Here is a 13759-nt window from a genome sequence, read left to right as displayed (position 1 = left end):
TCCCACTCAGCCTCCTTCAGTGCTGAGATTATAGGTGTATGTGTCTGTTTCCTGTTTCTATGAATTTATCTACTCTGGATACCTCATATAAATGGAATCGCATAATGTTTGTCTTTTTGTGACTGGCTTATTTCACTTAGCATTAATGCATCCGTGTATCAGAATTCCCTTCTTTTTAGGGCTGACTATTCCATCGTACAGACCACAGTTTGTTCATTTGTCGAGGGACATTTGGGTTACTTTCAACCTCTTGGCTATTGTGAATAATGCTGCTGTGAATGTGGGTGTGTAACCCTCTTTGAGATCCTGTTTTCAATTCTTTTAGACATATTCTGAAGGGGATTGCTGGTCGTATGTAATCCTATTTTTCAGTTTTTGAGGAGCTGCCATACCGATTTTCATAGCAGTTGCCTCATTTGACAATTCCACCAGCAGTGCACATGAGTTCAGGTTTTTCTAAACCCTAACCAGCACGTGTTATTTTCTGAGTTTTTGGCTTTTTTTTTTGAGTAGCCATCCTAATGGGTGTGATATTTTATTGTGATTATGAGTTGCATACCCCTGATGATTAGTGATGTTGATCATATTTTCTTTTTTGAGACGGAGTCTCACTCTGTTGCCCAGGCTGGAGTACAGTGGCACAATCTTGGCCCACCACAACCTCCGCCTCTGGGTTCAAATAATTTTACTGTCTCAGCCTTCCCAAGTAGCTGGGACTATAGGCGCCCGCCACCATGCCAGGCGGAGAATACAAAAAATTTTACCGTGTTGCCCAGGCTGGTCTCAAACCCCTGGCCTCAAGTGATCCACCTGCTTCTGCCTCCCAAATGCTGGGATAACAGGCGTGAGCAGCCACATGTGGCCTGACTCCGATTTTTATGGAGCTTTTTCGTATTGTTTTTGTACTCTCTCTTTCACTGATGTCTGCTCTCATCCTTTTAGAATTTCCTTTCTTCTGCTAACTTTGGGTATAGCTTTTTTTTCTAGTTCTTTGAGGTATAACGTAGATTTGAGATCTCCTTTTTTTTGAAAAATGTGTGCGTAACTTCCCTCTTAAGACTTTTCACTGCACCCCAGAAGTTTGGTATGTTGTGTTGTATGCTTTTGGTGTGTTGTGTTGTGTTGTGGTATGCATTTGTCTCAAGGAATTCTTCTAAGTTTCCTTGTTACATTTCCTTTGACTTTAAGTGTGGTGGTTAATTTCTGCTGATTCGTGGATTTTCCAGTTCTCTTTTTGCTGTTGATTTCTAGTTTGATTCCGTTGTGACTGAAAAGATACTTTATATGATTTCCATCTTGAATTTGTTAGGACTGGTTTTTGTGGCCTGACATGTGGTCTGTCTTAGAGAATGTTGCATGTGTGCTTGCAAAGAATGTATTTTCTGCTGTTGGTGGGTGGAATGTTATATATATGACTGTTAGGTCCAGTTGGCCTATAGTATTGTTCAAGTACTCTATTGCCTTATTCATCTTTTGTTTGGTTGTTTTATCCATTATTGAAAGTTGGCTAGTGAAGTCTCCTGCTATTATGGTGTTGCTTTTATTTCACCTTACAATCCTATCAAAGTTTGCTTCATATATTTAGGACCTCTGGTGTTTGGTGCATAAATATTTATAATTGTTATATCTTCTTGGTGAATTGACATTCTTTTTTTTTTTTTTTTTGAGATGGAGTCTGGCTCTGTCGCCCAGGCTGGAGTGCAGCGGTGCAATCTCGGCTCACTGCAAGCTCCGCCTCCCGGGTTCACGCCATTCTCCCGCCTCAGCCTCCTGAGTAGCTGGGACTACAGGCGCCCACCACCATGCCCTGCTAATTTTGTATATTTTTAGTAGAGACGGGGTTTCACCGTGTTAGCCAGGATGGTCTCGATCTCCTGACCTTGTGATCTGCCCGCCTTGGCCTCCCAAAGTGCTGGGATTATAGGCGTGAGCCACTGCGCCCGGCTGACATTCTTATCATTATATAATATCCTCTTCTCTTATAACAGTTTTTTGTTTTTTGAGACAGAGTCTTGCTCTGCTGCCCAGGCTGGAGTGCAGTGGTGTGATCTTGGCTCACTGCAACCTCTGCCTCCCGGGTTGAAGCAGTTCTCCTGCCTCAGCCTCCCGAGTAGCTGGAACTACAGGCGTGTGCTACCATGCCCGGCTAATTTTTCTTTTCTTTTTTTTGAGACTTCCGGTTGCCCAGGCTGCAGTGCAATTGTGTGATCTCAGCTCACTGCAATCTCTGCCTCCCAGGTTCAGGCAATTCTTCTACCTCAGCCTCCCAACTAACTGGGGCTACAGGTGTGTGCCACCGTGCCCAGCTAATTTTTTCTATTTTGTAGAGACAGAGTTTCACCAAGTTGGTCAGGCTGATCTCAAACTCCGGACCTCAGGTGATCTGCCCACCTCGGCCTCCCAAGGTGATGGGATTACAGGCGTGAGCCACCGCACCCAGCCCTAATTATGTATTTATTTATTTGTTCTAGACAGAGCCTTGCTCTGTCGCCCAGGCTAGAGTGTGGTGGTGGTATCTTGGCTCACGGCAACCTCTGCCTCCCAGGTTCAAGTGATTCTCGTGCCTCAGCCTCCTGAGTAGCTGGACTACAGGCACCCGCCACGTGCCCAACTAATGTTTTGTATTTTTAGTAGAGCAGTGTTTTGCTGTGTTGGCCAGGCTGGTCTCAAACTCCTGGGCTCAAGTGATCAATCCACCTGCCTTGTCCTCCCAAAGTGCTGGGATTACAGGTATAAGCCACTGAGCCTGGCCCCAAATTTCTCTTTTTTTTTTTTTTCGTTGAGACAGAGTTTCACTCTTGTCACTGAGGCTGGAGTGCAATCACGGCAACCTCTGCCTCGTGGGTTCAAACCATTCTCCAGCCTTAGCCTCCAAGTAACTGGGATTATAGGCGCCCACCACCATGCCTGGCTAATTTTTGTAGTTTTAGTAGAAATGGGGTTTCACCATGGTGGCCAAGGTGATCTCGAACTCCTGACCTCAAGTGATCCACCTGCCTCAGCTTCCCAAAGTGTTGGGATTACAGGCATGAGCCACCATTTCATAAGTGAGCACAGCTATTCACCTCCTGGATAGGGAAACAGAGCTTTACCAGCAGCCCTGAAGCCCCATTTTGCCTTCTTCTAGTCACTGCCTTGCTTTCTTTTTTTCAAAAGTAACTACTGTCCTGTCTTCTATTCTGACTTTCATAGATTTTTTCCTGTTTTTGAACTTTATGTATGTAAAGTTCACAAATGGAATTGTACTGTAAGTGGAATTGTACAGTTTATATTTTAAGAAAATTGACCAAAATATTAAAAAGAACATGTAGACATGTAGACAAGTGCACGTATCATCCATGCTGTGCTTGATGAATTTTCAAACCAAACATATCCACATAGCCAACATCTGAATCAAGATAGGACACTGCCAGTACCTAGAAGGCCCAGCCGTGTTCCTTGCAGTCATTGCCATCCCCTGCCCTCCTTCTCACTACTGAGCAAACCACTTTTAACAACACAGATGGGCGGGCGTGGCGACTCACTCCTGTAATCCCAGCACTTGGAGAGGCTGAGGAGGAAGGATGGCTTGAGCCCAGGAGTTGGAGACCAGCCAGGACAACATAGTGGGACCCTGTCTCTACAAAATAAAAATAAAAATTAGCTGGGCCTGGTGGTCCCAGCTACTTGGAAGGCTGAGCTGGGAGAATCATTTGAGCCTAGGAGGCCCAGGCTGCAGTGAGCTGTGACTACGCCACTGCACTCCAGCCTGGGCCACAGAGCGAGACCCTCTCTCAAAAACAAACAAAAAAAAAACAAAGCCACAAATTTGTTTTTATTGTTATGTACTTTTTTGCAATCCTACAGTTTGAACTCTTTGTATCTTACTTGAATTCAGCATGGTTGTGAGGTTCGTTCATGGTGCGTGCAGCAGTTGCATTGCTGTATCGTTTTCTTTTGCATGAGTATGTGGCAATTTACTTTTCTAGTCCTTTCCTAGTAGACATTTTGGTCTGTGTAGCTTTGGATGTTGTGAATGGAGCTGCTGTTGGCATTCTTCTGCTGTACATTCACGCTCATTTTTTGTTGGGAATCATTGGGTGAGAAGATAGGTACATGTTTAGTTTTAGCAGGTTCTTCCCATGTTCCTGTGTGGCTGTGTTCATTCACACCCCACATGGCCTTATGTAAGTTCCAGTTGTTCTGTATCTTTGACAGCACTTGGTATTGACAGTCTTTCAAAAGAGTTTTCAAAGCTCATTTCTTTTTTTTGAGACAGTCTTATCCATCGCCCAGGCTGGAGTGCAGTGGTGCGATCTCAGCTCGCTGCAAGCTCTGCCTCCCGGGTTCAGGCGATTCTCCTGCTCAGCCTCCCGAGTCGCTGGTGTGTGCCACCGTGCCCAGCTAATTTTTTTATTTTTTAATTTTTTGTATTTTTAGTAGAGACGGGCTGTTATCCAGGAGCTCCTTCAATTTTTTTTTGTATTTTTGTATTTTTGCCGTGTTGGCCAGGCTGGTCTTGAACTCCTGGACTCGAGTGATCTGCCTTGGCTTGCCAAAGTGCTGGGATTACAGGCATGAGCCACCGTGCCTGGCCAAAGCTCATTTCTTTTTAAACTACTCATTTATCTTTCAATGTAGATATGAAATCTACACTATAATTTTCATTTTCAGGTCAAATGTAATCATCTTAATCCCTCATATTCAAATAATTATTCCATCAGCATCAGTTTGATGAATTGAGAGATGTTTTCCCAAGTAAAAGTATTCTGGATTTCTGTAGGAATCAGTGTGGAAATGAAATCGTTTGCCCTGTGCCCCGCAGCACAGGAGTGTCCGTTCTCATGTTGATGAGATGCAGGACCAGCCCCGTCCTGGAAGATTCCTTGCAGCCTTGGCTGGCAGCCGACGTCCGTGCCTCCCGGGTGTTCTTCCCTCTGTTGTCTGAAGGGTCCTTCGTGATGCCACAGCGTACCCGAGGCTGCCTCAGTGACAAGTGCTCTTTCCAGGGGTGGCCCCGGCAGAAAGGGGTGAGACGCTGCAGACCTCCGCAGAACCATGTGCGCTCACTTCCGTGGAACAAGGACAAGGAGGCAGCACAGACAGACCCAGCTGCCGAGGAAAGATTCCAGTTCGATTTTACAGAACATCTGCCCTAAGGCAAAACCAAAGAAGGATTCCTTTTTATCAAAACTTCACTAACACAGAAGGGTATAAATAAAACATGAAATTGTTTGGCTTCTCCTTCTCGTAGTACTACTTGGAAGTTGTAGATCCTTTGCCTCAGCAGGACCTAGAAGGCGCAGTGGATGGAGGATATCAAATGCGATCTATACCTGTGAGTCAGGGAGAAGCAGCGGAGGCCAAGAGCCCGTTGAAGGAATTTTTTTTCTCCTCTTTCTTTCCTTACTAGTTGCCTCTTGAAGTGGATTTAACTGAAGCGAAGAGACAAGATTTTGAACCATCTGTGGAAGAGGCAAGATATAACAGCTGCCGACCGAACATGGCCCTGGGACACCCACAACTACAGGAGGTGACCTCCCCTTCCAGACCAAGCCGTGTTGTGATACAGGGCGACAAGGACTGCAGCTCCCGGTATGCGGCCCAAGGCCCCTTCTTTCCTCTCGGCCCCTTCCTGTGTCATTGGGGCGGCCTCCACCTCCTCCTTCAGAGCCAGCCAGCCGTGTGCGTGCTCCCAGGAGCCATGGCTGTGACTCGGGGCTCCTCTCACCGTTGGTCTCTCACGCAGAGGCCTGACTTCATCCACCGTGGAGAGCGAGGCCACGTACCAGCGGAAGCTCCGGCAAAAGCAGCTGCAGCAGCAGTTCCGGGAGCGGATGGAGAAGCAGCACGTTCACGTCTCCAGGCCGTCCGCTGAGAAGAGTGAGGGTGTGTGAGGGGGGAGCAGAGCCCTGGGAGGTGCCTGCAGGAGGAAGTCTGGCCGCAGGTCGCCTGATTCTCTGCCAGTAACCTGTGGCCGGCTCCAAACCAGGCCTCGCTGGGACTTCTCTCATGCCACACGCAGGAGAGAGGAGCCCAGGAAATTCAGATATTTAACTCTGCCATACATTTTCCCATTTCTAAAGACAGTGATTTTTTTTTTCCCCCATGGAACTAAATGGGCATTGATAAAATCTTCTAGAATTAGAAATTTCAGGGTAAATAACTTTTTTTTGCTTCACATACTTTGGCCATCTCTACATTAGAAAGCCTTGGCCGGGGTTGCTCACATCTGTAATCCCAGCACTTTGGGAGGCCAAGGTGGGCGGATCACTTGAGGTCAGGAGTTTGACACCAGCCTGGCCATCATGGCGAAACCCCATCTCTACCAAAAATACATAAAAATTAGCCAGGTGTGGTGGCGCATGCCTGTGGTCCCCCCTACTCGGGAGGCTGAGGCAGGAGAATTGCTTGAATCCAGAAGGCAGAGGTTGCAGTGAGCCAGGATCGTGCCACTGCACTCCAGTCTGGGCGACACAGTGGAGGAGACCTGGCCTCAAAAAAAAAAAAAAAAGCCTTGTTTCTGAGATGTCTTCAAATACAAGGCAGAATTGGGGTTGAGAATAACGGGAACCTTTGGCAGATGGTTTATCTATCAACTTTAGTTTATTTCGGAGTCCAGGTTCAGTGGGAACAGTGATACAGACGCCTTCCTCTCTTCCTTCTCTGTCTCCCCTCCTGTTCTCTCCTGCCCGTCCAGGGGCAGGTAATCCTTACTCAGAGTGGAAACAGAGAGAAGCCTTGTCCCAGATCCCTCGAGCTCTTGCCCAGTTTTTCCCTAGGAATCGTGAAGAAGATTCAGAGGACTCGCTCCATGGTTGTTCACTGATGTGCCCCTCAGCACTCACAGGCTGAAATTAACATAAAAACTCAAACAGAACCACTTCCTGTCCCGTGGATGTCCTTACCGAGAGTGATTCTAGATGTTTAGCTTCTCAACCATTGCAGAGGCTCCCGGGTAGACTGTGGAGGACGCTGCCCTCCAGGCCTTTCCTGCCCCTTGGCAGACAACGTGAGCCATTGTTATTTTAATCCATTTCACACATCAGGTTTTGGCTTAAGATTTTGTTTGTTGGTTTGTTTTCAGACAGGGTCTTGCTCTGTCGCTCAGCCTGGAGTGCAGTGGTGGGATCAGGGTTCCCTGCAGCCTTGACCTTCCTGGGCTCAAGTGATCCTCCTTCCTCAGCTCCTGAGTAGCTGGGACTACCAGTGCATGCTCCACACCCACTAATATTTTGTTTTTTGTAGAGGTGGGGTCTGGAACTCCTGGTTTCAAGTGATCCTTCCACCTTGGCCTCCCAAAGTCCTGGGGTTACAGGGTGAGCCCCTGCGCCTGGTCAGATTTTAGTTTAAGATGTTGTTTGAGCAAGGGTTATGGCTGTAACAAGCAAGCCAGACACTGGACTAGATGGCCTGTAAGAACCCTTTTACTTTTGCTATGAAAAGAGAAAAGAAACTTGTCTTTCCCACTGGTGAGAGGAATTCAAACCACAGACAGATCTGTAGGTGGGACTGGGACTCGGGAATCCGAAGTTCTTTTTACTGGCCGAGGCAGTGCAGCCCGAAGCGGTGTTGTCCTGAGAGTGTGTCCCCTGACGAGAGGGGAGTGGACTCAGCTCTGAAATCCCATGTAGTGATGTGATTGTGACTTGTCCTTTCTCTCCTCTGAACCGTAGCGGCGCGTGCGGCCCCTCCTCTGACGCACAGCACTCCTGTAACCGCCGTCTCGGAACCACTCCCGGAGAAAGACTTCCTTGCAGGAGTGACTCAAGAATTAATCAGTAAATACCTTGAAATGCTTGTAAGCTACTGTGCTGTATGTTTTTAGCAGCCACAGAATACCTTTAAGGCAGCACGGAAGTCCTCATTTCCGTGGGTTTTCGTTGAGGGGTTCTGGCTGATGGCACATGTCCAGTTTCTCTTTCGTCCTAACCGAAGGGAAGTGTGCTTTGAGGGGGAGGGGAGAGAAATTCCAAAAACTTTCTGAAGGTACTCAAGACATGGAATTTCTGATGGCCAGTTTTTCCAGTGCTTTCTTTGAGAATATTTCATTATTTGCTGATGACACCCTTTCCCTTGACCTCTGTAGAGACTCTTGAAGACAACTCTGAAAAGTGGGCTGTGACTCCAGATGCCGGGGATGGTGTGGCCAAGCCCTCGTCTAGAGCAGACCCAGCCCAGGCCGCTGACACACTAGCCCTGAACCACCAGATGGTGACCCAGGACAGGACTCCACACAGCCTTTGCCACCAGAAACCACAAGCAAAATCTGGATCTTGGGACCTCCAGATTTACAGCACCGACCAGCGCGTAACAGGTAGCAGAGAGGTGTTTAGGCACAAAAATTAAAGGGAGGTCCCAGCTTTAATTCTGGGAATTTTTGAGGAAGGATGACATTTCATTTGAAGTTCGATAGAACAGGGAGCTTCTGTTAGGGAAGGCGCCACACGTAGAAGATAATTGTTTCAGAGCCAGAACTTTTCCTCTGGCCTCCTGACTGCAGGTGCAGCCCTTTCCAGCTCCTGGTAATAGCAGGAAGCGGAGGCGCGACTAGCAGCAGGTCTGTCGTGAGCACGACGCCACTTGGTCGAGGAGAATCATCTGCCTTCCTCCTAACAGTAATTCTCCTTCTTGGGCTTAGTCTAGATTAGGATCATTAATATAATCCAGAAATCATTAGCTGTCAGTTTATTTTAAAATCATGGCAGCTACATTTAAGCCATTTTGTCTTCTGCAGGAAACTGGGAATCTCATAGGAAGAGCCAGGACATGAAGAAAAGGAAATACGATCCATCTTAACTGAGGCGCAGCCACGCGACTGGACTGTCACAAAGGGACTTTGGAAAACTGCTTTTTCGTCATGAAATTGTTCATCTCTCCTGGACAACGAACTTGATTGCGATTTATCTTGCTTCATTCTGAACCTTACCAAGAGGATCTGAGTGCACTGCAGGTAGAGCTGAGCACTTTTGGAAAGCTGGTCTGCCACTCGGGTAGGGAGAGGCTCAGGACAGATGAAATAGCTTTTCTTTGGCTTGTGAGGCTTCCCACTATTTATTACTAAACTATTATATTAATACAGATGGACATTTTAGGAATCACCAATGGCTCCCTGCCCTCAAGCAATACAGGCCAGACTTGGTCCTAAGCACCTGCCTCAGCAATTGCCTACATTCAGTTGTTTTGCATAACATCTGCCTTCTTTCCTTTAGGGTCCATGCCTTTAATGTTGTCCACATGACACACTGTCGATCACGGCAGGAAAAAGGTTGGAGTAGTGCTTTTACTACTTCGTATCGATCCAGGTTACAGTCTTCATTTAATATAAACTCTAATTTATGGGTTTACGACATTACAATCCTGCATTCTTTCAAGACTTCAAGACTGACATTTTTTTCCTAAGGAAGGAAATAATCATCTAAGACCAAGAAAAAAGGCTTTTTTGTTTGGTTGGTTTTGAGACAGAGTCTTGCTGTGTTGCCCGGACTGGAGTTCAGTGGTGCAAACACAGCTCAACCTCCTGGGCTCAAGTGATCCTCCCACCTCTGCCTTATGAAATACAGGGATTACTGGTGTGAGCCACTGTGGCCAGAAAAGGCATTTTTGAGAAAGCAAGTCGTATACCTTATAACAAAACAGAGTATTTATATATTGCATAGCCCCTTACCTGAAATGCTTGAAAGCAGAATTGTGCATTTTTTGAATATTTGTATATACATAGTGAAACCTTGGGGATGGGACTTCCTTCACCTGTGTTTCATATGTACCTCACACACACAGTTTTTGCATGAAACAACGCTTGTGTGTAAGAGATACTGCAGCTGAAGGGGACTGGGTGTTTTTTTTCTCTTAGGGTCACTGAAGAAGCTTGTCTGCCTGGTGCTTTGCGACTTGTCACACGAGGTCACGTGTGGAATTTCCCACTTCTGGCATCATGTCAGTGCTCAGAAATTTTCGGATCTCGGAGCATTTCGATTAGGGGGCTACTCAAACACAACTGTTTCTACTTCCCCATTTCAGATGTGAGATGTAACCCACCTTGACCATAAATTGGCTTTTCATAGTGTTCAGATGTTTCATAATTCTTCCCCCCAAATAATGAAGTTTGCAATTTTACTTATTTTTTTTTTTTTCGCGAGGGTGTCTGGCTCTGTAGTCCAGGCTGGAGTGCAGTGGCGCGATCTCAGCTCACTGCAACCTCCGCCTCCCGGGATTCAAGTGATTCTCCTGCCTTAGGCTCCCGAGTAGCTGGGATTACAGGCACCCACCAAGACGCCCGGCTAATTTTTGTATTTTTAGTAGAGGAGACGGGGTTTCTCCATGTTGACTAGGCTGGTCTCAAACTCCTGACCTCAAGTGATCTGCCTGCCTCAGCCTCCAAAAGTGCTGGACTCACAGGCATGAGTCACCGCATCCAGCCACTTTAATTTTTTTTTAGACCTATTTTGGGGCTTGGCTGTGCCTAATCTTGAAGCAGTGACTTCTTATTTTTTGGCTCACAGACCCATTTGGGAAGCTGTGAACCTGAGATAAGGAAGTCTGAAAGTACTAGCCGGCAGCCGACCATTTCTATTCCTTTGGAAGATGAAGAGGCAGCAAAAGAGCTCCCAGGAATTAGGAATCCAGTTATCAATTGCACTTAAAATAGTGCCAATGAGAATGTGAAGGAATTTTCTGGAAATGAAACCCCACAGCTCAACAAAAGCAAGTTTGGTTTATTTGAATGGTTTCATTAAATAAGTCTACAAAGGTAACAAACTGAAGCACAAAGCGCAATCTTACAAGAAGCGCAACACCCAGAGTTAGTGCAAAATGTACAATTAACGGCTGCTGGGAAACCCCCGAAGTTTGAATTTTTATCTTTAAACAGTGTACATTGTTAAATAATGGAAGGAAAACATTTATAATTCAGAAAGTTTTTAATGTGGAAAAAGATACTCAAAGTGTACTATTAACACAAAAATAATTTAAACAGTTCAGTAGCACTAGTTCATTCCTCTAGGCTTCAGTTATTTCATCCACAGGAGGATGAAATCAACAGTAAATAAAACCAGTTCTGACTTTTTGTGCATGAGTGAAAAGATGTCAAAATTATTAAACCCAAAGAACCAATGAGAATGTGCCGCATGAGGCTCCCTGCTCCTCTGGTATAAAGTGTGTTCCACTCTTGGGTGGCCCCTTTCTCAGCTACTCAGCCCCTTCTTGGTTCTATCCTTACTCTCTCCACAAGAAATGGAAGCAGAGAATAAATAAGTCAGTCGTTTTACAGCAGGGGTTGAAGCCCCTGCCCTTTTCCTTTCTACCTTTTAAAACCCTTCGGCTCTCATTTGCATATTTAGGGCCACAGGCCAACTTCATAAGGGAAGCAGGGCCCTTACGGAATGAACAGGGCACGGGAGCCTCCAGCCTCTTCCTGTGGTGGTGGTTTCCGGAATATGCCATTGACGTGGGTAAAAGGTTGGAAATATTTTCAGTTTCCCAACTAAGAGTCAATAAGCACCCCAAAATAATTAAGAGTCCTAGCTTCTTTGTCTGTCTTCAGAGATAACAAAGATCCTAAACACAGCCAATTAGGACAGTATTTCCGGAAAGCTCTGAAAATAATAACTACCCATTACAAGTAGGCATAGCACTAAATAACACTGATTGGTTGCAGTTATTACTTACGGGGAATATTTATTTGAAAATGTGAACATATTAGCTGTACTTCTAGAAATAAAGGTGGCACAATAGATGATGATCCTGCAACCATGTGGACATCATAAAGGAAACGAGTAGGAATAAGTATTCTTTCCTACAATGAGTAATTCAGACGTGGAAAGATTCCGATGTGGAAAGATTCACTTTCCACAAAACATAGTACCCCAAGCTGAGAAATGCACGGCACATGTGCAACAAAGGAAAGCAATCCAAACAGTTTTTCTGAGAGCAACTTTCTCCATCTGTGACTTTTCACTATCAGGTTCCCCAACTTGAAAACTAGCCCCCACCCCCTTCTCTTTATGTTCAGTTTCTTCTAGGTCACGTCTGTTCAAGCCTAGCTCAAGTAAGAAAGGTTTATATGACAGTCACTGGCCAGGCTTCACATATCTTCAAAACAAGTTTGTTTCCTCATTCTTCAGTCTGTCTTTCACCCAGCACACACCATTCTTTTCAGTTGCCCAATTTTGTTACAACACCCCCTCCTCACTATTCCTGAAACAGAACTTTCTGTTTTTAACCACTGATGCCAACTTAACCTCCCACCCTACTCATCTTACACCTGCTCTAGACAAAGTTGTTGAAGGACTTAAAAAAATACTTTTTCAATTTCCCTTTGGCATAACCACTGCTGGACTGCTGGGGTCACATGGACCTAAGATTTCCTTCCACATGCCCTTTATTGATCTGGGGTCTGATAAGTTGATGCTAATGGCAGAAGCAATAGAAGTCCAAGGCACTAAAATGTCCAGCAAGCAACACTGGGAAACAGAAGTATTCAAGTACAGTAATTTATACAATTTTACATTCACATTTATTCATCTAATACAATGGAAATACAAAGGAAAAAGTTAAAGTGTCTCAATAAGTAAAGGACAGAGCTAGCTTTTTTTGGAACTTTTTAAACGTTTCATATTTTACTCTTAAAACTACTGTTGTCCAACAACATTTTATATATCACAGTGTTTCCACATCAAAACTGATGGCAAAGTTACATGTCCGCAGGGAACTTAATTTTTTTTTTTCCTAATTGCTAATGCTGCAGTCAAAGCTGCTAATATCTTTTGCTTAAAGCACTAATGACCTATCATAAGAAAGAGTTGCACCCCAGTCCCCTGGTATTTTTCACTGGGTTCTAAAAGAGCAAAGAAAAAATAAAAAAGAGAGGGGTAAAAAAAAGGGAGGAGGGCAGGGTAGGAGAGAGCCCAGTAGGTTGTTTTTGTCTCTTGTGGTTCAGATTCTTGAGGGAGTGAGGGATTCGGGGCATGAGCCCCACCCACTCGGAAGTACAGATGGGTTGGATTTTACGTTGCGTTCTCTGGCTTCCTTATGAACAAGACTTTCCTAGCCCTCATCCTCATTACTGAGTATAGATAAACAGGAAAGCATGGTCTGAAGCTGCCCCTTTACAAAAAAGCTGTTCTTTCCTTCCTCTCCCACTCCAGTAACTGGAGCGGGGGAGACTCTCCACTCTGAGGGCTCAATGCAGTATGAAAAACATTCCCTTCTGGCAAGAAATAACCAGTTAAATGCAGCACTAGTAGTTAGTACACAGGCTACTTCCCACCCCCCACCCACCCCCCGCATTCCATCTCCTGCCCCCAGATCTATTGGGCTAACGTCTCTAGGTCTACGTGGTCCGCAGGTTGGAGCCTGGGGGGTTGCTGATGGATTTCTGCAAATTGCTGATGTTGAAATTCTGCAAGGAGGCAGTTCCCACAGGTTGGAACTGGCCAATCGGCTGTGGTGCGGGGCCACCCGTCCCACTCCACTGGGCGCCAAATGGGGTAGCTGGAAAGCCATACTGCTGTGGGGGGCACATAGACTTGGTGAAGTGACCTAGAGAGGTAGCTGATGCTGCAGAGATGGGGGCAGAGCCACCCAGGTTCGAGGTCATGGAGATGCACAGTTGCCCGGGTGCAGAGAACTTCCTTGCCATTCCAGGGCCCTGAAAACAAAACCACATGTCAAGTGTGGTGTGGGCCACGGGTATAAAATGTGTGGCGCTAACATACACTTCTAGTCTAATCCTGTAAGATACAGCAAAACAGTCTTCTGTAGTATTTATTGGCTCTTTATA

The 13759-nt window shown here is 45.8% G+C and overlaps 2 protein-coding genes across 63 annotated transcripts in view; one reads left to right on the top strand and one right to left on the bottom strand.

Moving 5' to 3' along the window:
- The window catches only part of RAD52 (RAD52 homolog, DNA repair protein), a 94250-nt gene extending 83200 nt beyond the window's left edge, over nt 1-11050 (top strand). For 6 of the 13 annotated variants that reach the window (XR_012419858.1, XM_065525168.2, XM_005569753.5 and 3 more), the window contains 5 exons: nt 5393-5574; nt 5729-5868; nt 7656-7760; nt 8069-8296; nt 8717-11050. Coding sequence is in view for 5 of the 13 variants with exons in the window: in XM_065525168.2 (XP_065381240.1) it covers nt 5393-5574; nt 5729-5868; nt 7656-7760; nt 8069-8296; nt 8717-8778 (717 nt within the window). In the remaining 8 variants the exon portion in view is untranslated. Of the gene's footprint in view, nt 1-4804; nt 5575-5728; nt 5869-7655; nt 7781-8068; nt 8297-8716 lie in introns of all 13 variants that reach the window. The other 7 variants (XR_012419856.1, XR_012419855.1, XR_012419860.1 and 4 more) reach the window with 3 other exon arrangements.
- WNK1 (WNK lysine deficient protein kinase 1) overlaps nt 10675-13759 on the bottom strand; it is a 158509-nt gene continuing 155424 nt past the window's right edge. For all 50 annotated transcript variants that reach the window (XM_045366351.3, XM_045366355.3, XM_045366354.3 and 47 more), the window contains one exon: nt 10675-13627. In XM_045366351.3, coding sequence (XP_045222286.2) covers nt 13310-13627 — 318 coding nt within the window. In that variant the 3' untranslated portion in view covers nt 10675-13309. The remainder of the gene's footprint in view (nt 13628-13759) is intronic.

Source organism: Macaca fascicularis, chromosome 11 (genome assembly GCF_037993035.2).
Source record: "Macaca fascicularis isolate 582-1 chromosome 11, T2T-MFA8v1.1".
NCBI classification, from domain to species: domain Eukaryota; kingdom Metazoa; phylum Chordata; class Mammalia; order Primates; family Cercopithecidae; genus Macaca; species Macaca fascicularis.
The sequence above is the reverse complement of the archived record's forward strand: the minus strand, read 5'-3'. Positions and strand labels throughout refer to the sequence as shown.